General features: G+C 38.3%; 1 protein-coding gene across 2 annotated transcripts in view; it reads right to left on the bottom strand.

Annotated features, from left to right (window-relative positions):
• KCNIP4 (potassium voltage-gated channel interacting protein 4) overlaps positions 1-21,773 on the bottom strand; it is a 382,096-nt gene extending 360,323 nt beyond the window's left edge. For both annotated transcript variants that reach the window (NM_001396136.1, NM_204555.2), the window contains exon 1: positions 21,593-21,773. In NM_001396136.1, coding sequence (NP_001383065.1) covers positions 21,593-21,653 — 61 coding nt within the window. In that variant the 5' untranslated portion in view covers positions 21,654-21,773. The remainder of the gene's footprint in view (positions 1-21,592) is intronic.
• Positions 21,774-22,992: the final 1,219 nt, after the last annotated feature.

The following is a 22,992-nucleotide window of genomic DNA, read 5'->3' as shown; positions in this document are numbered from 1 at the left end:
TTTCCATGGAAATAAGTAGGATGCATTATTTTTGGAGCAACATATTTAAAAATATTAGGGGTTAAAATCTATTTTGTTCTCTCTTTTTGATCAACCTTACTTAGAATGAAGAAAGAACATTTGTGAAGTAACTTCTTCATTACTGGCTTGTTAATTCACTGGAATTTTAGAATATTTTGAAGGGTTTTCAAAAAAAATTAAATAGCAAAACTACTAAAATCTTTGTATAACAATTCTAATTTATGAGTTAAGCAAAAGAAAAAAAAATATGTATATATATATAGTTGGAAACAAATACTAACACCATTGCACCTGCTGCTGTCAGCAGTTCTGCCAAATTTAAGCCATAAAATATACAACACCAGACTATTCACATGTGCAAACTATCTGTTATCAATTTTAACCAGTTAAACCTTTATTCATACATTCAATTGATATTTTAAATAACTAAACTTTCAAGTCCAAAAAAATCCAATAAAATTAATCGATTTCAGATTAGGTGTTGAAAACAAACTGCTTAGCCACTGAAAGGCAGGTAAGTAAGCGCTAGTGCTCTTCAAAAACCGTTGCTAGAGTTAGTTTGTACTAAAACACAGTATCAGGATTACCACACCTTCCTAGTAAAGACATGCTTCAGAAGTTGCCAAATCTTTGCCAAAACCACGTCAAATGAAGAAACGGTTTAGAAATCCAACAAAATGGTTATTTTAGATTTACAATACGACCTAGCTGGAAAAAGTTGGGAATTAAACATTTGAATTCAACATTTTCACTTCCTTCAAGCATTGACCTGATGGAAGCCAGAACACTCAAGCACTAATGATAACAATGCAATCACCTTTTTAAAAAATTGGCAGATTAAGATCATTACCAGTGCTCACAGTGATATGAAACAGAGCAGTATAAAATTTTTGTGGTCAGTTGAGAAGGATCTGAGCTGCTTTGCAATAATCCACTCCCAAGCCTTGGCATAGGACTGGGGAATGAGAGTGGAGTGCAAGCACCAGGCAGATGCAAGCAGCAGCACTATTGCATGGAAGGGCATCACTGTGCAAACAGCCATGTTCTGAGGAACCCAAAGCAGCTGGAATTAAAAGGTTTTAAGTATGGATGGATACCCAGCAATGCTATCAACTCCTGGGTTGCAACGTTTAGCTTCTCCCCCCAGGCTCACAGCCCTAAATTTTATGTGGACTTTGAAATGTCTCTGCTTAACTGAAAAAGAAATAAAAGAAAAAAATAGGCTCAGACTATTCCTGCTGTGAATGAGAAACCTCTTATTAGGATATCCAGCATCATTTCAAAAAAGTCAGCAATTGTCAAGGCTCAGTTAATATTTACAGTTCTCTTAAAGTGATTCCTACTTGAACAAAATGAATTGGGAAGAGTATTTTCTCCTTGTTGTGTCCAAAAACCATCAGATTATTTTAATATTTGACCCCAAGTAGCATTTTATTCACCAAATTATGGCAATTAAAGTCTTTTCTTACTTCTGTGAAATTTCAGTGTGGTCCTTTCTCATTGTAAAGTATGTTTCTAATATCCACCTCTTGAGTCTTCAAAAGAATCAGGCCATGCAGTGACAGCAGTTGAGGCATGGATTGACATTACCTCTAATCTCTCTCTAAAAAAATCCAGCTCCTTTACACAGAAGGCTAAACTTGCTATGTCTATAAAGATAAAACTGGGCCCAATCCAGGTAAGTACAATGTGCTGTGAATGACTGATTTTTAAATGGCAAGAGTACCTTCCTAAGATGAAAAATAAGGCACATTAAAGATTTTTTATTCACTTAACCTAGTCCCATATGTCTATTTTTAAGTATTGTCAGAAAGCAATGATTTGACCCACAAAAAAATTGGTAATTGCTTTTTTACTTGCATTAAGTCTCCAGTCAGACTGCAAATGTATAATATTCATGGCAAGGAAGAGATATTTCTCACATTGCCACATTTGCCAAAGTCCTATATACTTGTATGAGGCACTGTTCATCTCAATCTTAAAATGAAACACACCAATTCTGTTGCTCTTGATAGGATGATCTGGACTTTTTTGAAATTCAGCTTACAAAATAGTTTAAAATTTCAAAATTTATTCTCAATCCTTTTGATTTTTTTTCTTTTATTTATAGAGAGAAAACTCACTGGAGACTTTAGGACCTTGTGACACATTTTGAAAAGTACCATTTTATTTTAGAACACACTGCTGCTCCCTGTAGAACTCTTGAAAGATAATGTCAGCAGAAAAAAAGAAAAAAAAGTCATTATACTTGAAGATTTCCACAGGGAGAAGCAAAGCATTCCAAAAAAGCATCCTACAGAGCCTAGAGATGTTTTCTTTCTTCTGTTTGGGTAAACAATTAAGAACAGGAAGAAAAACTTTCCTAAAAATGAAAATAATGAAGGGGAATTAAGTGCCAAAATACCGTTCAAATGGAGTCAACCATATCCAAGATGTCCCACTAACTGTTGCTGAATTGCATTCAGTTTAAGTCTTAACTGTGCAAGCCCTCAAGGGAGCAGAACCCACACGAGTCCTGAAGAGCTCTATGAATAAAGAATTTCAAGGGGAGGACCTACCATCAATATTTAATTCATTTTGTTGAAGGTTGAATTATAATTTGAATTATACAGCAATATGTCTGGATTTTTCCATCTAACATCATGTTGCACAGCTGTCTTTGCTATTTACATGGTACCTAAACTTTGCTAATTTAAAAAAAGAGAGATCTTGAAGAGAAGAACAATAAACCAGGGAAACCAAGTAATTGGCAACTTGATTTAAATACCCTTTTACATGTAGACTATGTGGTGTCAAACCCATTCCCTTTCTACTTAGTTTTTCCTTCCCTGTTAAAAGGAGTTACACATACAGCACAAACTGCTGGATGAACATTTTAAAGAAGAAGTCACACTGATATCCATGTAAGAAAGTCCTTAAGATCAAGAAGCAGCACAAAAAACTGGAAGGTAGACAGACTCAGACTTTTTTTCTTCTCCACCTTTCACGTTTTTATCTTTTCTTTCTGTTTTCCCTTTCAATATAGCTCTTTTAAGGCCTGATGCACTTTGTCTCAATATCAAATATAGATGTACTGAAAAGGAAAGCAGAGAAATGAAACAGACCCCTTGTATCAGAAGTTTTAAATATCAGATATGCTTTAAACAAGCGTGTAAAGCGCTAATTTCAGCATTCTTTAGGTATGTAGATCAAGAGATAAAAGAGATTAGGAAGTAATCACATAAAACAAGAAATCGTTCTTCCGTAAAAACAGTTAAAAATAAGTACTTCCACTATTACTAGTGATCATAATCCTTCCATAGCTGAATTGTAAATTAATCAAAGCATCCAAACCTGCTACCATCCATATCAAATTAATTGCTAGATGACTAGCAAAAAAAATTCCATTTTAATAAGATATTAAATAAATAAATAATTAAATAAGACTATCAGCTTTCCTTACAAATTATGTTCCAACCTGAAAATCTGAAGTTGGCTGCAAGATAGAAAAAGCAATACAAAAAGAATGACTTCAAGAGCTCTTTTCAAAATCACTGTCAGTTCGCTACTGTGAGAGCTTTATAACAGTACTGAATTGCTTTTAGTTCCAAAAGGTGACATCCACATACAACTCTTAGAACTAGCTTTAATTAAGGTCTAATGTATCCCCAGATTGCCCCTAGTTAGTATTAACAAAGTCATTTGATTTAATGAATACAGAAACCAGGATCCTGAACAGGCTCTACATTAATTTGGTAAAAAGTAACAAGCTAATATAACCAGACTATTCTTTTTCTCAGTCTAGATGAAGGGTTTCTATTCTCAATCCTGATGATAGTGCCTTAGAGCTTGAGGGAGTAGAGAAAGAGTGCAGGCTCTCTTTTAGTCAAAATACCTTTAATTACTGAATATTTTTGAGCATAAATTCAGTCAGATTTTGAAACTTATCAAGTTATCAAATTAATGGATATTTACGATTGTCAATTTAGTTTACCTTTTTCAGTAGGAATTAAAAAAAAAAGTGCAGTATAGGTAAGTAGCATGTACTAAAAAGCTTACTGCACGAGTAGCTGCGATAGCTTCTGAATCTCCTTTTCGTTGTTTTAACTCTTGTGACAGTTAGGCATTTATTTGAAACAGAACTGTGCCCATGTTTTATTTTACGAAATTTTTAGTTTTCATTTTTGAAGATTTAACATTTTGTTCTTACTTGTGCTTTGAAAAACTTTGGAAAAGAAGTTTCCAAGTGAGCACACAGATAATAAATGAACTGCAGCGACTGAATGTATATCTCCTCTCTACTAAAATAACTGGTATGGCATTCACGTGTTCTAACAAAGCATTTTTTCCAGTTTTGAACAACTGTCCCATTGAAGACCTTAGTGTAGGCCCTGAAGGTCTGAAGATACTGTTTAAAATGAGTCTTGACTTCAAACCCAGTTGAGAGCTCATGTGCCCATCAGTACCACCTCAGTGTTGTAACCTGCTTTTAAACGCTCCTGAGTTTGTAAAAATCAATGGGCAATTTTCTTAACGTGATTTTGGCACAAAATGTAATCTGATAATTCAAACGTGAAATTTAAAATGTTAGGAAAAGTGTCAGATTTTTTCATTATTACTAAGATTTTTCTAATTATTAGATGTAACAAAGCTTGCAGATAAGTTCACATTGATATTTTGTTATAACGATGAGCAAGTCTTCTTACAAGAAAAGAGATTTCAGAAAAATACAAATATTTCAGCTGTTCCCTTAAACATTTTTAAGGTGCTTCTTAGTAACGCTATAGCTCTTCATAAGAAAACTTTAAAACTAATGGTTTACTTTTTATCAATATTAAAAAAGAAAGAGTAAACACACAATCGCAGGATCAGTATCCAACCTAGCATAAAATGAGGCTCTAGACAGAACTTTAGTTCAGGTGAAAATTTCCCATTTTCAAATAAAGATGAAAAGGAAAATTTAATGGTACGCTTCTAAAGAAAAGGCTCTGACTTATATAGTGATACAACCATTTAGTATTATTCTTTAAAAATAGGCTAATATTTACTTGAATTCAGCTCCCTGTGTTCATCTAGCAACCGCAAAATTCTTCACTTGACTGAAGGCATTTTCTCTATACAAGTTAATATGCAATCCTTATAGCATCTGTTCTGATTGCATTTCTTAAATGGGTCATTATACAATATCTACATGGTACTGCCATGGGCTACAACACAGGAAACTTCCAACATAATTTAATCAATCAAAGTGAAAACATGAGCAAGCTCCAGGCCCCTCTAATCTGGTTTACATTTTCACTGGGAAAAGAGAACAGCTCTGTACGCATCCCAGACTTAGGTATTGAAAACTTCTGTAAAAGCCACTATGAACGGATTCAGACAGTTTATCCAGCTGACCTATTCATTCCATTTAGAAACACGATGCATATACAACAAAATCAAATACCATACACACACAGTAAAAAAAACAAAGCTAATAAAGTTTTCTTTCATTCAGCTGAGAAGTAAATTACTTAATATTGAACACATAAAACCATTATTTTCTAATTCTTAATCTATTAGTTACACAGTACATCAAACTGCAGAACCTCTCTTTCAATTTCATAGGTAACTACTGCTTTCCTTCCCATTTGCTTAAATATATTAATTCCAATTTTCTTTTCTTCTCAGCGAGGATTATCCCTGGTATAATTTTTAAATACAAAAGTTTGTATAGAAATCTAAAAAGATGAAAAATGTCATTTTTGGTGGCCACAAAAACAAAAGCATCTCTACAAATTTAATTACAATTAATGCACCTATAGCATATAATGGCAGTTCTTAAAGTCATCTGTTTCAATCACAGTGTCACTGAACTGAGGTTGGAAGGGTCCTTACCTGATACCACCCCTGCCGTAGAAGGGATAACAGAGCAAGGTGCCCAGGCCTACATCCAGACACCTTCTGAAGATCTCCAAGGAAGAGATTCCACAGTATCCAGGCAGCCTGTGCCAGTGCTCCATCACCAACACACCACTGAAGCACTGCCTGATGTTCAGAAGGGACCTCCTGTGCTCCAGTTTGAATCCATTGCCTCTGATCCTGGCAATGGGCACCACTGAAAAGAGCCTGGCTCTGTGCCCTCTGCATCCTCTCTTCAGATGTTTCTACTTACTGATAAGATTCCCCTAAGCCTCCTCTTCGCTTGGCTGAACAGTCCCAGCTCTCTCAGCCTCTCCTTATAGGAGACATGCTCCATTCCCTCTGTCTTCTGCATGGCTCTTTGCTCAACTTTCTCCGTTATGTCCATGTCTCTCTTGTACAGGGCAGCCCAGAAAGGCCACAGTATTCCAGGTGTAGCCTCCTCAGTGCTAAGCAGAAACTTTCAGTCACTTTCAGCCCTCAAAAAATTGCCCGTAATTCCTTCTTAGTTTCCAACACAGAATAGCTCTGCTTTCACAGAACTCTGGGAGAAACAAATCTGTATGTTGTTTAAGCAAAGTGAATGTGGGAGACTAGGAATGAAGTTTTCATCTTCAAGATTTTAAAATGTTTTTCATAGTAGGCTGAGATGTTACTTACAAGAGCTAAGAATAAATCTGTTAGCTGCGTCATTCCTGAGATAATTGGATTTGGAAGCAATTTAACAATGTTTAAAAGAAGCATAATCACTCTGAACAATAGATATGAATCCTTAGGACAGACAGGCATTGCAAGGTGTAGTTTCTGAGCTTAAAAATATGATGAAGACCAATTGAAGTTCCTTTGGCTTTGTGGCCACTTCTAAAGTGAGCAAGAGCAGTATTAGACCGTACAGTCATGGCGTGCAAGGAAAATTCTACTCATTTGCTACAAACAAACTACAAATGTACTTAAAACCAGTCTTAAAACAATCAGGGAGCAGCACAGCTCTGGCACTGTAGTTTAAAATTTCAGATTTTAGAGCCATCACAAACAGACATTGCCCACAGTTGCAGATGCTCCAGCCCCAGAAATGTTCAAGGTCAGGTTACATGGAGTTTGAGGCAATCAGATCTAGTGACTGATTGGAATGCATCCTTGCCTATGCCAGAACTGTTCGAACTAGATAATCTTTAAGTTCCCTTCCAACCCAAAACATTCTATGACTTTATAGTGTAATTTATATAACCACCCAAACTCCCGTACTGATTTATACTCTTTGCGGTGCTATTGTCTTATTTTTCCTCTCTGTTTTTGTATTGATTTTATATAATTTTCTGTTAATAATTAATTGCAATCTGAAACACAGAAGTTACAAGAAGTTACCAGCACATGTCTATATAATGTTGCAGAATGCAGCCTGTGATACTACCAATCTAAGATAATATACTTACCGAGTCCAGAACTGAAATTCTAGCGCATGTGTATTCTACTTTTAAAACCTGCAATGCTTATTTTTGACACAGCTATTTATTTTCCTGTTCAATAATGCATTTTGCTAATGGATATTCTGTACAAACTTCTGCACATTGCCATTCTACAGTCACAACAACATGAGCTGCCTGAATACACGTAATGACTATTATGTCAATCAGTGCAAGTGATTGCAGTTATCAAGTACTGAGGACCATCTCTCCTCAATGATGCTGTTGCTTGGTGATAGTGATTAGATCTTGAAACACCTCTAACAAGGGATTTGGCTTTAATATCTTACAATCTGCAATTTTGGTGAAATTAATATCTATTCCACATATTTTTCTGTATTTTAGTAAAGCCTAATAAATATAGGTGCAAGATTTAATAAACATCCCTGAACTATTACCATGGTCCCCAGGCATGTCTCCATAAATTCCGTGAACTAGAAAGAATGAGATTTGAATTCTGCGAAGTAGATGAAACTAATTCAACAAACACCCAATTTCTGGTCCCCTGGAGAACTGGAAGTCTCCCACAGTGCTGTCTGGCCTGTGAATGTTAACATTTTCATTCAGATCAGGAGCATGCTTTCGGAAGAAGTCACCTAACAGCCCCTAGATACCACATTCTGGTGTAAATCATGGAATGGATAGACAATGCACAAATTTCAGATGGAGCTAAGAAGATGTGTTCCAGAAGATCAGTTAATGAATTCCAACTATTAACAGGTATTCAGTTCATCAAACTTGCGAATGTGATGCCCATCTACAAGAAATGTAGGAAGAAAGATCCAGGGAACTACAGGCCCATCAGCCTGATTTCAGTGCCAGGAAAGGTTATGGAGCAGATCCTCCTGAGGGAGATCATATAGCATGTGTGGGACAATCACAAGACCAGGCTCATCCAGCATGGGCTCATGAAAAGCAGGTCCTGCTTGACCAACCTGATCTTCTGCAATCTAGTGACCCATATAGTTGATGAGGAAAAGGCTGTTAATGTAGTCTACCTAGACTTAAGCAAAGTCTTTGACCTTGTCTCCCACAATACTCTCCAGGAGAAGCTTGTAGCTCATGGATTGACAGATACATTCTTTGTTGGTTAAAAACTGACTGGATGGCTGGCGCCAGTGAGTGGTAGTGAATGGACTTAAATCCAGCTGGTGACCAGTCACAAGTGGTGGTCCCTAGAGGTCACTATTGAGGCCAACTCTGTTTAATGTCTTTATTGATGATCTGGATGAGGGGACTGAGAGCACCTTCAGTAAGTTTGCAGATGATACTAAGTTGAGAGGAAGTATTCATCTGCCTGGTGGTAGAAAGACCGTACAGAGGGATGTGGACAGGCTGCATTTCTGGGTCACTTTGGTCACAGCATCCCTGTGCAACACCACAGGCTTGGGACAGAGTGGCTGGAAAGTTGCATCTTATTTTAAGTTGGTGAGAATTTTAATTAAAAAGTATTGTGGATCTATCCCTCAACGAACAATGTTGTTCTCCTTACAGCACTATCAAAGGGTAAATGATTGCTGGCTTAATAGCTCAATAAAAGGCTAATGACTAGCCTGATAAGAAGTTATACAGGAGTAGGCACAACAAATAGATTTAATTGCATGCTTTATTTCTAGGTAAGGTCGAGTGTCCAACAAAATTGTTCTGAAGGAAACAGACAATGCTAGACAGATAGATTTATAGCACATTCAAATTAAATTCACAGAGAGAATGAATACTGTGAAGGCAAAGCCACATGATTTATAAAATACATTAGTTATAATAAATGTTAACACCATGAAGTTGCCAAAGTATACACAGAAGAAGAATCTGTTACATAGACCTGTGTAAAAATCAATGTTTTCCAAGCAAGTTGAACACAAGAAATGTTGAATAGTGTAAAGTCAGAGAGCCAGCTTAGTGCCTCTGGAGAACTGCCCGATAAAAGGCTCTGCCTGGGCTAGTTAACACAGCTTTATCACATCTCACTACTGGATTCAAACACAGAGTTTAATTTATTAACATCCACAGATGAGCTATCACAGAACTCTCCTGAAACTATGAGCCTAAAGAGCCATACCCCTAAACTATCAAACGATAAAAATGAATTTGGAAAAGACAGATAATAAATCCTCTGTGGTCATTTGCATTGTCATGTAATGCAAGATGGTGATTTTAATCAGGCACTGGACAAAAGTGAAAGTCCTTCATTGTATGTACACCAAAAATTAAAACTGGGAAGGATTAAACCGGCATAAAATACGACAGCCTTCGTAATTAAAGCCTTATATACATCAGCCTTGAAAAATGAGAGCAAAATGAGCACACGCTATTTTATCATTATAACAACATTTGGCAAAAACACTCATATAAAGCAGAGGCACATTTTCAAGTGTGAGCACTGATAAAAAAAAATCTGAATAACAAGTGTTTGAAACTTCAAAAGCTTTGCTATTGCCTATGACACTGACTTTTCATGTTAAAAAAGAAATTGTTTAAAGTAACTGTCTTCAGTTTTTATTTATGAAAGAGAGAAAGATGTTCATGTTATGTATCAAATGTTCAAGAGCTGAAATATCCTTAGAAAACAAGCAGTTCATAAAAAGTTCACTCACAAAGTTTTCCTCTAATTTCCATAACTCCTTTCTAAAGGTCCAAACCCAGTAGCTGGAAAGCTATGCAAGTTGAAGCTGTCCTTATCTCCATTTATTTCAAATTCATATCACAAAAGAGACAAGTTCTTGAGGCCCATAAGGATCTGTGCACTCTTCCACCAAACTTCCCACAGAAACAGGGAAGAGTCAATGTTGTTATTTCTTGTAAGACAGCAGCTCTTACCACATCCCAAATTCCTGAGAGCTATGTAAGATTTGCTGCACTGCAAGGATGCTTACTCCACAGTGATTAGTCATAAAACAGGTGCTGGGAGATTACCTTCTCAACTCTCTTAAGGATGTTACTCCTACCATCAATGTGGGGAAGCTGTAATGTCTCCTATGTGTGAGGCAGTAACTTTTGGAGCTAAGATTAAAATTGCACCTAACCTTTTTTCCTTTCTCTTCCCCCCTCTCCCCCCCCCATTTCAAGCAATGTGGTCAGTAAACAACTTTGAATTTAGAAGATTAAAAAAACAACCCTCAAAGATTCATTTGTAACGTAAAAGACATAAGGTAGAGTTCCAAATAAATAACTTATCCTATAGAAACAGAAGGAAAGACTATTTAGGTAATACATGTCCGTCTGGGAGATCTGACGCTACTGAGCATGTGGGGCATCGTTGTAAAAGGGGCAGTCATTATTACCTGAAAGGATAAATAAGACAACAGTCTAGTTTTTATGCCATACTGTTTTTGTCCTGTTCAGCTGTGAAATCTGGGATGTGTATTTCATCAGTTATGTGCTATAGGACTTAGAAGTATGATTTACTTTAGAACTTAGAAAAAGTTTGTACCAGCAAACACAAATTCTGAAGTAAATTATTTAGCAATGTTATGAATCACAGAGTAATAGTGGATTTTAAGTACATATAAGACAAAAAGCTGCCTTGACTACCATAAATATTTGATCCTACCTTTGGCCATCAGGATAGATAGTAAGAGTTCTCAACTTCTCTCCTGAACTATTTTTCTGTAAACCTACATCTTTATTGCTTTAATCTGAAAATTACAAATGCATGTAATAAAAATGTTGAGCTGCATTTTGCATTTCTGCCCTGAGTAGACAGCTGTATATACTCAGCATCCACAGAACGTATACCTAGAAAGTTGACTGAGTGTATGTCTTTTTATTATATTGTGAGACGGAAAATCCTCAGCTTTGGTGGTGTTTGTGTTCTTTTATTTTTCTTAAAATATGTGCTTCTCAAATAATAATACCCAGATACACGAGCATTCCTTGAAGTTTTGTTTCCCAGAAAGCAAATTATTAGCTGACTCTTAAAAAGAGTAAGTTATAATTTTGCTGGTCTCCACTGGAAATATTCTCCAATATTCCGAGCAGGGAAACAGACTCTAATGATATCTCATTTTGTTTCTCATATACTTCTGTTACTATTAGAAGCTTCCATTAGCATTAGCTCTATAAGGTGCATTGTCAGTGTAGTTTGGTATCCCATAAAGCCAGAGTCTATCTTCTTTGGTTTAATAAATTTAATAAATTATAGATTATACAGAAAGAGAGAAAAGCTTTCTTTCCTTCTCTGTAAGAGATTTCAGAATCTAAAGGACTAAAAGTTTACTGTTCAAACATCTTTGTCAATGCATATTCCTTAAGTATAACAGGATGGTTCTCAGTTGTAAACACTATGCTGTATTGCAATGGTCTTAAGTTCAGACCTTCTAATCAAACAAACAGGCACTAAGGCATCAAGAATTTCACATTAGTTGCTTCAGTTCAAGATATTTAATCAATATGCCCTCTCTTTCAAAATGAAGTGTTGTTTTAGCATTATTCCAACAAGAAATCAGCGTCTATCTAATTAACTGTATGCCTACTACTGAATTCAGACTTCTAAGGATATATCTGCAAAATGGATAACCCACTATCTATATGAGCAGCATTGTAAGTTACCATTTGCCAAATAACAATTTAATAATGTCATCACCTTGTTGTTGTTTTCAGTGAGGAATCTGTCTCTCAACTGACAGCTGTTTATTCATGTATTCTTTGTGATGCAGCATACTGGAAAACACACCATTAGCGTTATGGGTTCTTGAAAGGAAAATAGACAAAAAAGCCTACTTTCTTCTTTAATTGAAAAGGCCTTAATAGACTGTCAGTCTACCAGCAATGTAATATACTGTTAGAAATTTACTGACACCTTTCAGATAGTTTGGCCTTCCATTGCGACCAGGCCAAAATGCTTTTGATTGTATTTTTAAATATTATCTTCAGAAGGAAAAAAAATCCCAGGAAGTCTGTTATAACTCAAAGATGACTTCTTGTTTCTAACTGTACTGAAACCTCGAACTGTTTTATTCTATTTTAGGATCAGAAAATTAGCTGAATAAAAAAAAAAAAAGGTGCAAACAAAGCAAATATTTTCGCAAGTCTACATAATGCCTAAATGGTGCAGGACCTTGCTAGCTAATTAAACAAGGTATTCTATTATACACCAGTCCCACTATCTTACATATTAGCAAGCATTTAAAGTACTAGGGGGGAAAAACTTGATAGCCAGCGTGCCACGTAAAGAACTATGTCACCATATACCCTTAGTTAGATGTGTTCCTTCCTCCCCTTAACCTCATCATAGTCTTCCTGCTGGCTATTGGAATTCAGCTTTATAAAACTTGCATAGTATCCCACTAACTCACTGAAGGCATCAGATATTCTCCTTTCCTGCGACAATCAACCAACTTTGAAAAAAATAAACTGCACAACTTCTAAACATCATCAGATCAAGGAATAAGATCATACAAAGAAAAGAAGGGGCTCTTTTGGCTGAGGGGTTTATAAGCCCCTTCCAAGTGGCAAGCAAACAGGACCATTGCATGAACAACTCAGAGGCTCAGCCTTCTCCTGCAAAGGGGGCATTCACCACCATGTAAGCCCTTTTCTAAATCCATCTTGCTGTTTGGCCTCCTCTCTCCCCAGTGTCCTGGCAGGGACAAAAGTGTATAAAACGACAGGAGTGGACTGAATGCAATGGCTTTGAAACAACAAAACTAACGGGGAACTTCATAATATACATGTTTCAGTTACCAGCAGGTGGATGCTGCCAGAACACAATACTACAGAGGAACAGTATTGATTTAGTTTTCTCTATTTCCTACAGTATTACTGTGTGTGATACTTTTTATAACGTTACATCTCAGAATGCAACCAAATAACCTCAGATGCACATAAATCAACATGGAAAAGGAAACGGAGAAAAAACAGAAAGAACGAATCATTAGAGATGTAGAGTTTACTTACTGAGCATTGGAATATAAGTCAATAGTCAGGATGATAAATGACACCTGGGTATCATTTTGTTAAATGCTGTCAAAACTCAAGACCTCTGGTGATCTGAGGAAACACCTACCATACTGTAACCAGCATTCAATAAAGCAAAACACAGTTCTATCACTGAATCTACTCAAAATACATCTTTTCTATTACTTCAAAAAATCATTCATTAGGGATTCTTCCCCTACGCATTGTAGATAAACACAGTTTATTTATCTCCAGGTAAAGATAAGAACAGCAGATCCCACAGTCAGCTTACTCAGATACCACCAAAGCCACATGCATGAGAAAGCGTTTCTTGACATTTTTTTCTCACATTTCTTCTACCTATCTGGGTGAGGACTCAAGACGCACAGCTCAGCTTGTTGTTACCCCAACATCCACCTGTCCTGCACCCTCCCCAGTGCTGGTGCAAACAGTACATGTGCAGGTGACACTTTCTGCTGAAAAAATAGTCTGGCATGCTCTAAAACAGCCTCAAGAAAGGTCAGACTTTCATAGGATAATCTTTGAGACCACGAACAGCAACATTCACATAAAAGCATTAAAATAGTACTAGTTCTTTTAAAAAGTATAAAGTAAAATATATATATATTATTAATCTGTTATTTAGCCTGTTTACATCTACATACTATAAAATTAATTATCTTGCTTAGTTGCAGTGACACATGATACACGGTGAAACTGTCAGAAGACCATCATTTCAAATGGCATGAGACAAGTATATTAAAAATCAACTAAAAAAATGAAAAAGCCAACAAGTGTACTTTCCCTCTGTTATGACTTACTGCATGCACATAGGATGTTGTCCACTTAGTGTGATTCTTTTTGTTTTGCTGTGTCTATCTTTTGTTTGGCACAATGATGTCTTTCAACATGTTTCTATTAGAACATATGTTGTAATGGTGTTACAAATTTTAAGTCAAATAAATTTCATAAATTTTTCCAGGGGTTTGTCAGCACTGACCAAACCAAACTGTATTCACAAATGCATGTGAGGTGGAACAGAGTATAATTTCTTTGTTATAAAATGTTATTTTGAACTATAGAGGTAATACAACAAAGATCAGGACATACCATTGTACAGCAACTCTTAAGTAATTAAAAACTATGCTTCGGAGTGCAACCAACAAAACAAAAAAATAACATTGCATTTGATACACAAACAGAGATGTGTGTCAATATTGCAGGCTCCACATATGCAGTGACTCAGTGATTTCATCTGAATCATTGGTTCTGCTCTATTTCATAAAACTGTTCAAGGATTTAGAAAATTATTGGTACAGGTTATTAGACATATTTCTGTGAGAGCATACAAGAAACAGGCTTGGGATCCAACCCAAGAAGTCCTCTACTAGCGCAGTATGAGCACCACTACCTTCGTTGTTTTTTTTTCCCCCTACTGTAGCCCTTACACAGCAGGGGAAATTGCTAGAGTACAACACACTGTATATGCTCAGACAGCAAGTATACTTCTGGCAGCAGCAGCCAGGCAGTACAAATTAGGGAACCCCCAAGATACTATTTCATGTAGATATTAAGAGACTGGAGATACATTCTGCTCTTTTTACTGTCAACTGTGTAAATGAGCAGTTCAGTAAGAGGTTTGGGTCATTTGACTTTATATCAAGATATACCAGAGATATAAAGCTTTTAATTACTGCTAAGTATTTCCAGTACAGCTGTTTCCTTTCTTTACATGCAATCACGAAATCTTAATCTGTATTTCAGTTCCAGGTTTAGCGTTCTCCTGATCTGCACAAATATTAGGATCCGTATACACTGTGATTATTTCCAGTGATATCAAAAGGTTTATAGGAACAGTGAGGAGAGTAAATGAGTTACCATGATGACGTGCTCTTCTGGTTGTTCCCACTTTGGGCAAGGATAAATGAGTTTATGGAAAGAAAGAAGAAAAAAGAAAAAAAAGCACACCACGCTTTGACAAATCAGACCCAATATAGATGGGTATGGCTACATCTTTAAAATTCTAATAAATCCTAACTGCTACTTCTGGCTTACAAGTGCAAGCAAAATTATTTAAAAACAGGATAAAGATTTGTTGTTCTGAATGACGAAAGCAATATTCATAAAAATTGTCTCTGCTGGAAAGGTAACTGAAAATTGAGAGATCAAGACAATATATCAGTAAAATTGGTCTTTCTTCATGTCCTTGAAATAGCAAACCCTTTCTTACTGACAGCATGGAACAAAGAAATCACCTTACAATCTATGTCTTAAGACATTTAAAGCCTTTAATTTTGTATAACGATTTCTATGTGTCACCACTTAAGTCATTTTGTGGCACAATGCTATAATGTGCACTAGAGTGCTAGACACCTCGGGGTGCTCCACAAAGCTTCTGGGCTTACATTTAATTTGGTGAAAATATCTCGCTTCCAAATATATTTTCTCTTACAATAAAGTCCAAACATTAAAGTGTGAAGTGTTCTTAAGAGAGCAAGACATTTATAGCTAAAAATTCCCTGTTACCATGCCCTCCACCTGTAGTTTGTTTCTCCAGAGCACACATAAGCATCTGTGGCTTTTGCACCACTGTCTGTGTCACTGCAGCATAACTTATACAACAGATGATCACGACTATAAGCTGTATCTCTAAAATAAAATGTGTTTTATAGGTGAAAAAGAATACAAAAAGGAAAAGCAATGCTATATTTGTTTCAGACCTCTGACAGAAAGCTAGATCCTTTTAATACCACATTAAGTCTCCACTAGGCTGCCAGAAATATAACACAGTATGAGTTCAGATATACAGCTTTCTTCTGTGTTTGAGTTGATTCTTAGGGGTGAATAAATTCGATTTATTTTTCCAACCAACAACATATTTTAAACTGCTGCCAATTTATAGCTGTCTATAGACCTCTCACATTCATAGCAGCAAGATCAGAGCCCAATCTCCACTGCTGTCGCATGAAGGCAATAACGCAGAACCGATTTCCCCCTCAGTGTGAGAGTGGAAAATGAAAATAAAATAAATCCATGATCTACACGATGCTACAGTACAAGTCTCTTGTAATACAAATGCAAAATAATAATGAAGAACATCACAAAATAAGTGGATTCCAGGCTTTTCACAGCCCTACAGACAAAAATATATATACACATTGCATACATTTTCACTTCTCTTCCAGATTGTATCTGATGTACTTAGTGAGAAACCTGGGCCAAATACTGTCCAGCCAGCAAAGCAATAGGAAGCAAAGACCTCACCACAGAAAACATGATTCTGAAGTGACAAATGCTATCAAAAAATTAGCACCTGTTGTCAACCTTTTGTCCGTTTACTTCTGACACAGACATACATTATAGCTCAAGCCAAACATTATGGAGATATAATGTCCAAACTTGTCCATTAACCATCTCTAGCTGTGCCACCATGCTGTGCTCCCAGCAAAGAAAGTTTTTATGTCTGGAACCCTCACTGCCCAGAATAGGCACAGGGCTTTTAATTAAAGTGTGTGTGCCAATAAATAAAAGAATCCTACTTGGTTCAGACTGTATCGACTACCACCACCAGAAAAAAAAAAAAGATTGGCTCCTGGCCCAGCACACAACCTTGTGCCAATATTTTCTCTCTCATCTCAAATAGGAGTAATGGCCTCTGCTAATAGCAGACAATATATGACCAGTGTTCATTTGACAGGCAAGGTTCTGAACACAATTTATTCTGGTGGTCTGTACACTTAAAAGAAAGAGAGGACAACCAGAATTTGGGAGGAAGGATAGCAGGGCAGGCTAGCAAGAATGCACTTATCTGTGAAACAGTGAAGCAATCAGGCATTGTGGTATTTTTAGACACTTTCTTCTTCAAGTGCCAAAAGATTTGGAATAAATCACAATGGCAAACAGGATGGCCGAGATGGGATAGATTACAGCTGAACACTGCGCAGATCAAATATTCAGTTCCAACCCAAAGCATGAGTTCTAAGTGCATATCTGATACGCTGTAAAAGCTTTCCATGACACAAGCTATCTACTTCTCTTGTGGCTACATTAACTGCTAGATCCCATCTGCCTCTCTATATTTCATAAAGTCTAAAATCACCTGCAGCCAGTTCTCTGAACGCAATATACCTGAAAATCACCCACACATTTGGTTATCTATATTAATTCTCCTAGCATGATTAGAAGCTTCAAAGCACAGATTAATGAAAACAATATTTTGTGCAAAACCTATAAAGTTGATACTGGTGGGAAGCCAAGGCATTTTTGGCATTCATACCAAACGTAGCTCTCAATATGAGAATTTTGCATCTAATCACAGCTTCATGTGCTCGCTGAATACAGAAACTAGAGATGGAGGCAAAGAGTAAAATTTTAAAAAGAGGCTTACACTGCATCCTGTTCTTCAGTTCTTTCCTCCATCCTGCATGAATGAGAAATATGGTTTTACACACAAAATATTTGCATTTACTTGCATGTGTGGTATAAAGATATCTCCTTTATTAGATCAGGAGTCCATTTAATTTATTCCTTTCCTTGCATGTTTCTAACTTTCACAGAAATGCATGGCATTTCAAAGCTGCCATTCTTACTGTGGCTCCTACAAGCAGAATGCATCTGTGTTATGAAGTAATCGGGCAGACACGGGAATATGGGCGCATAAGATAAAAACAACAACATGTCTCAAATCTAAAATGAAGAGTGTTTAGGGACAACAGGTCATTAGTAGAAAAAGTGACACTGACTGCTGACTGACAGCATGCCCTGTGGATGGAGCTCCTAGGCAAACCAGAGTTCTGATAAGAGCACTGATGGAAGGCACTTGCAAAGTCACTGCTTCTCATTGCCTCAGATGAATCCAAACTGGGATACGAAGGACTTTGTCCAACATACACCTCCCTTTTCCAGTATCCCTCAATAGAGCACACTCTCGTTAATATTAGTCTCAAGTGGAATAAGAAGCTGTTTCTTCATCCCTCATTTTTTTTTAATCACTGTTTTCCAGTGCATATTTTGAAAACTTTCATCACTTTTCTTGGCATTTGGTCTCTTAAGTTCTTATATTTAACTCTTTTCTTATGTAGCTTTTTGCCCCCTGTGACTGCTCCCACTGTATCCTAAGAATACCTCAAGCAACAAGAACAAGCTGTTTGTTAAAACCAAAAGTGATCACTACTGCATAAGGATCTCCTTAAGAGAATCAGAGAATACCAAAATCCAGGATAACTTAAAGTTGTATACTTTTCAATGGCACTAGTTGTTCTACCTGTTGTCGTTTCTACATTATGCACAATGTGGTATTTGAGACTGCCCTGTCTCACCATAGACAAAACTTTGAGACTTGTCATAAACGATTTCACAACTTTTGTAAAGATTTCTGTTGTTTGAATAAGGAAATGGCTACTGGTCAGCACAATCCCCATTCTGAATTTGTGATACCCTACAGTAAAGCAAGGAGTAACTCTGATAGTGCCTTATATTACCATTATATTCCATATACTACCATTACCATAATATTACCATTTCCAATAGCTTAAATTTGTCCTAGATATTCAACACAGAAGACATCTCACGGTTAAACTTATTCTTACCCACTGAATTGTTTCTAATAATTTCCCTCTACTCTCTTGGTTTTGCTATGAAACTTTATTGCCTTTCCCTGATAACAGATGAGTTTTGCCTGCTACTACCACAAACACAACTGCCTCACAGATAAGACATGGATAAAGACTTTCATGGGGACAAGGGATGAAACAGTTCACCCTTACAATGGCTGAATATTTCAGACAGGAAATGTTTTGTTACTTAACAACTCCCAGTGGTGCTTCAGCCAACACTAGCTTGAATACAAAAGATGTCCTCCAAGCTGCAATACAGTAAATGCGAGGGGAAGAGCAGCCAAAGGGCATCATTACTCATTTAAAGGTACAAAATATTTCCCTTTTTTTTATTAATAATTTTCATAGTTCAAGCTGCTCATGTATTACTTTGGCTTCACTTTGTTTGGAAAAACGAAGCAGATAAACAATTACACTTTCACTGGTTACATTTTCTGATCCTCATGCAGCAAGCCCCTCTGCTGCAGACACAATATTTAAAATATTACTGCTTTTTAAATGGTAGTTTATATTTGAAGAGAAATAGTGAGTGCAAATATATGGAAAACTTCCTCACTAAGTAACCCACAAACACATTCTGAAATGCTGATGGGCCTGAAAATGAATTGCAAGCCTGGAGGTAGACAACCAGAGAAAAGAAAGGCAGACTGGGAAGTTCAGACCAAAAAGAATCAAAATTTTGAGAAGATGAACACAAGCATGCTCATTCATATAAGAAAGGAGCCCAGAGCAGTAAAGCTTCCTTAAAAATCAAGCCAGCATTGAGACGTATACGTTGAGTGGTGATCTCCTAAAAGAGAATTTGCTTTTAGCACTGTCATTTTTATCTTTACTTTTTCCATTTCTGGAACGAGAACTAATGTCTGAGAGGTGCTTTTCCTGCAGTAACTCATGTTCCAATCACATTTTGCTTTTTACTTTTGAACAGTGCAAAAGTGTATCTTGGCTCTGACCATCACAAGTTTAAAATTAATCAAATCCACTGTTCAGTTGTAAAACTGACATGGCATGCATATCAAGAGAACCAGCACAGAACACAAACAATATATTGCTCAACTGAAAACATTTTATGTAAAAACACCACCTTGATATATTTGTATGGCATTGATTCAGATCGTATTTCCCCAGTTCTAATGTCCTAAGACATTTTCCTGTTACTACTACCTAAACCTGTAAGATGAAACATTAAGCTGCGAGCACTTTATGCTTCAACACCTACAGTAATGACCCATAAAACAAATTATGCTTCAGTAGCAGCTGCACAAATCCCACTGTGTCTGAGTTATGTCCTGAGTTGTGTTTAGCCCAACCAGTCCTGTTGGTGTAGCACAGGTGCCAGCACTTGTCAGTAAAGAAGAACATGGGATGGAAAAACAGTGACTTTCTGATACATAACGGAGAAGAGCTGTAAGTCTGATGGGTATATGTGGGGGAAAATGCCTTAATTCCAACTTTGGGGCCGTGATTTGAAAAGCAGTAAGAAGTATCACCACATCACACTAGTGGCTGAATCCTTTGCTGGATTCCTGTAGTGTACGTTTTTCTGAAGATTTAATTTCCGCACAGATAGTTTATCCATTGAAGTGGTAGCCTAAAACTAATTGCACACTCAGAACAAAAGTTCTCTATCCCAAAGGCAAGTGATCCTGTACCCTATATGAATGGCTATGGGCCCTAACATGCAAGTGCAGCTAGAGCAGTAAGGAGAATAAAAAGCTGAGCACAATCCAACAGAAGACATGAGGCTGAGCCTCTTCTGAGGAGCAGAAAGACTACTTTGAAACATGAGAAAACAGGCAAAGGGTGGAACACTGCTGTGTCTCTAAAGCAACTTCACAACAAGGCTGTTACTGTGCACTGGCATCACAGTTTATGAGAAATCTAGCAACATAGAGTGAAACATGAAACAGTTTACTATCCTTTCTTAGAGAACAACTTTCCTTATGTATGACTGGCTATTTTGCAAAGTTATTCATTAATCCTCCAATCTTCCTCTGCTTAACCACATTACACGAAGCAGGGCAGCAGAATGTTAGGTACACTGTACCCATGCAGCTTCGTTTCTAAACAAACGTTTCCTACCTATTTTGAGAGTACAGCTCTTAACACCCTGGTGGATGGAAGACAGCAAAGTTTGCTTTTCTCCTCCCCAAAACACAAGTTATTTTGCAACCCTTCTCAGGTGTATTCCACATTGCAGTGCTGAGGAGAGAAAGGCAGCAGATAGCCTCTAGCTTACCAGAGCATGCTGCTCTCCAGCAGGTAGTTGTTACTTAAGCATCGAGAAGATACAAAGGAGACTAAAGCAGAAACGTGAATGTGGGACTGACCAAATTACCTCCCGGGAGTTTGGTGCGTGGTGCCCCTGGAGCTCCATTCTCAGCCCTGGGTCTTTTCAGTGAAGGCAAAAGTACCAGGTCGGCCACAGCGGGCACCTTACAGACGGCTTTTGCAAAGCGTTCAGCTCGTCTCAGCCCGAGACCCCCGGCATTAAGCGTTTGCTTACCGTCCCCACAGCCGCACGCATTTTTGCAAAACATCACAAATGCATTTACCCCATGCAAGCAGGCAGCTCCCCCCTGCAAGCCCCACGCCAAGTTGCGAGACTTGCTGCTTAAAGGTAAAGGGAGAAACCCCAAAATAACTACTAAATAAATAAATAAAATTAAAAAAGAAAAAAGCAAAAAGCTCCGCGCCCCCACGTCGCTCCCGTCCTACCGCCTGTAGAGCTGGCCTCCTCCAGCTGTGCCGAGATGCTCTCCACCTTCCTCACATTCATGCTGGGAGGCGGGAGGCGCCCGGAGCCGCGGCGGGGGAGCGCGGCAGCACCGCCGCGCCGGGGCCGCGGAGCCGGAACGGGGCCGCTGCTGAGCGGAGCGGTGCGGGCCGGGCGCGGCGCGGTGGAGCGGAGCGGGGCCCCGCCTCGGCGGCAGCGGCACCTCCCCCGACACCCGCGGCGGCGCGGGGCGGGCCACAGGGCTCGGGGCCGCCGCTTCAGTTTATGCCCCGTCAGGCCGGGCTCCCTGCCCACCCCGTGCGGGGTTGCGGGGTGAGGTGGCCCCGTGCCCCGAGGAGGAAGCCGAGGAGCGGAGCCGCCGGGAGAGCTGGGTCTAGCGTGGGGAGTGCCCTGAGAGAGCCCGGGAGGGCCGCCCAGCGGCTTCACACAGGTGGTTGTGCATCACCTGTTACCGCCGTGTCTCTGTTGCCGGGAGTCGCGTGTTACCGAGCCCTCGCGACGGGGAGGTTACACAGCACGAGGAGTGTGGGCACGGGCTGGGGCATCTCCGCAGCCCACGGGGACTTTGGGAACAGCTCCTGGGGATCTCCGGCGCTGCCAGCGCCAACACAGCCAATGCCAGCAACACCACGGCCGTCAGTGCAGAGCTGAGTGCGTATCATGCATCAAACCCAATCCTTGCTTACAAAACACTCCATTTGACCAAATTATGGTTAAATGGTACCGTAGGATATGAAATCTAGGTAGGTGCACATGGAGCAGAGAAACAACACCTGATGGAAGTGATTTGCCTGGACCCTTTGAAGGAAATTCAGATAATCCCACTGAAACCAATGAGATCTTACCCTGTGATATCAGGAAAGATTTGGCTCTTGCACTTAAAGAAAACAGGAAATTGCATTTTAAGAGACAGTCATAGCACCTCTCATTTTTAAAGACTTTCCATGACATATCATTAGAAAATGCTTTCACTACATCAGCTGTCCCAGTTCATTTCTATGTGGAGAGCCCCTTGGTCTTCTTTACTGTTGTTTTGTTTCATGTGAATAATAACTTGTTTCAGAAATCCCAGTTATTATTATTATTATTATTTTGCATACATTTCCCGACTATCACAGTAATTTTTCAAGGCAAATAAAGGTTATGGGTTTCACTACCTAAAATCTAAAATATTATTCTTGGTGTCAGGTGACAGGACAAGGGGAAACGGCCTCAAGTTGTGCCAGGGGAGGTTTAGGTTGTATATGAGGAAACACTTCTTTACAGAAAGGGTTGTTAAGCACTGGAATAGGATCCCCAGGGAGGTGGTTGAGTCACCAACCCTGGATGTGTTTAAAAACCGTTTGGATGTGGTGCTCAGGGACATGATTTAGTGGAGGGT

The sequence above is a fragment of the Gallus gallus genome, chromosome 4 (genome assembly GCF_016699485.2).
Source record: "Gallus gallus isolate bGalGal1 chromosome 4, bGalGal1.mat.broiler.GRCg7b, whole genome shotgun sequence".
Classification (NCBI taxonomy): Eukaryota; Metazoa; Chordata; class Aves; order Galliformes; family Phasianidae; genus Gallus; species Gallus gallus.
This window is presented reverse-complemented; position numbering and strand designations above follow the sequence as displayed.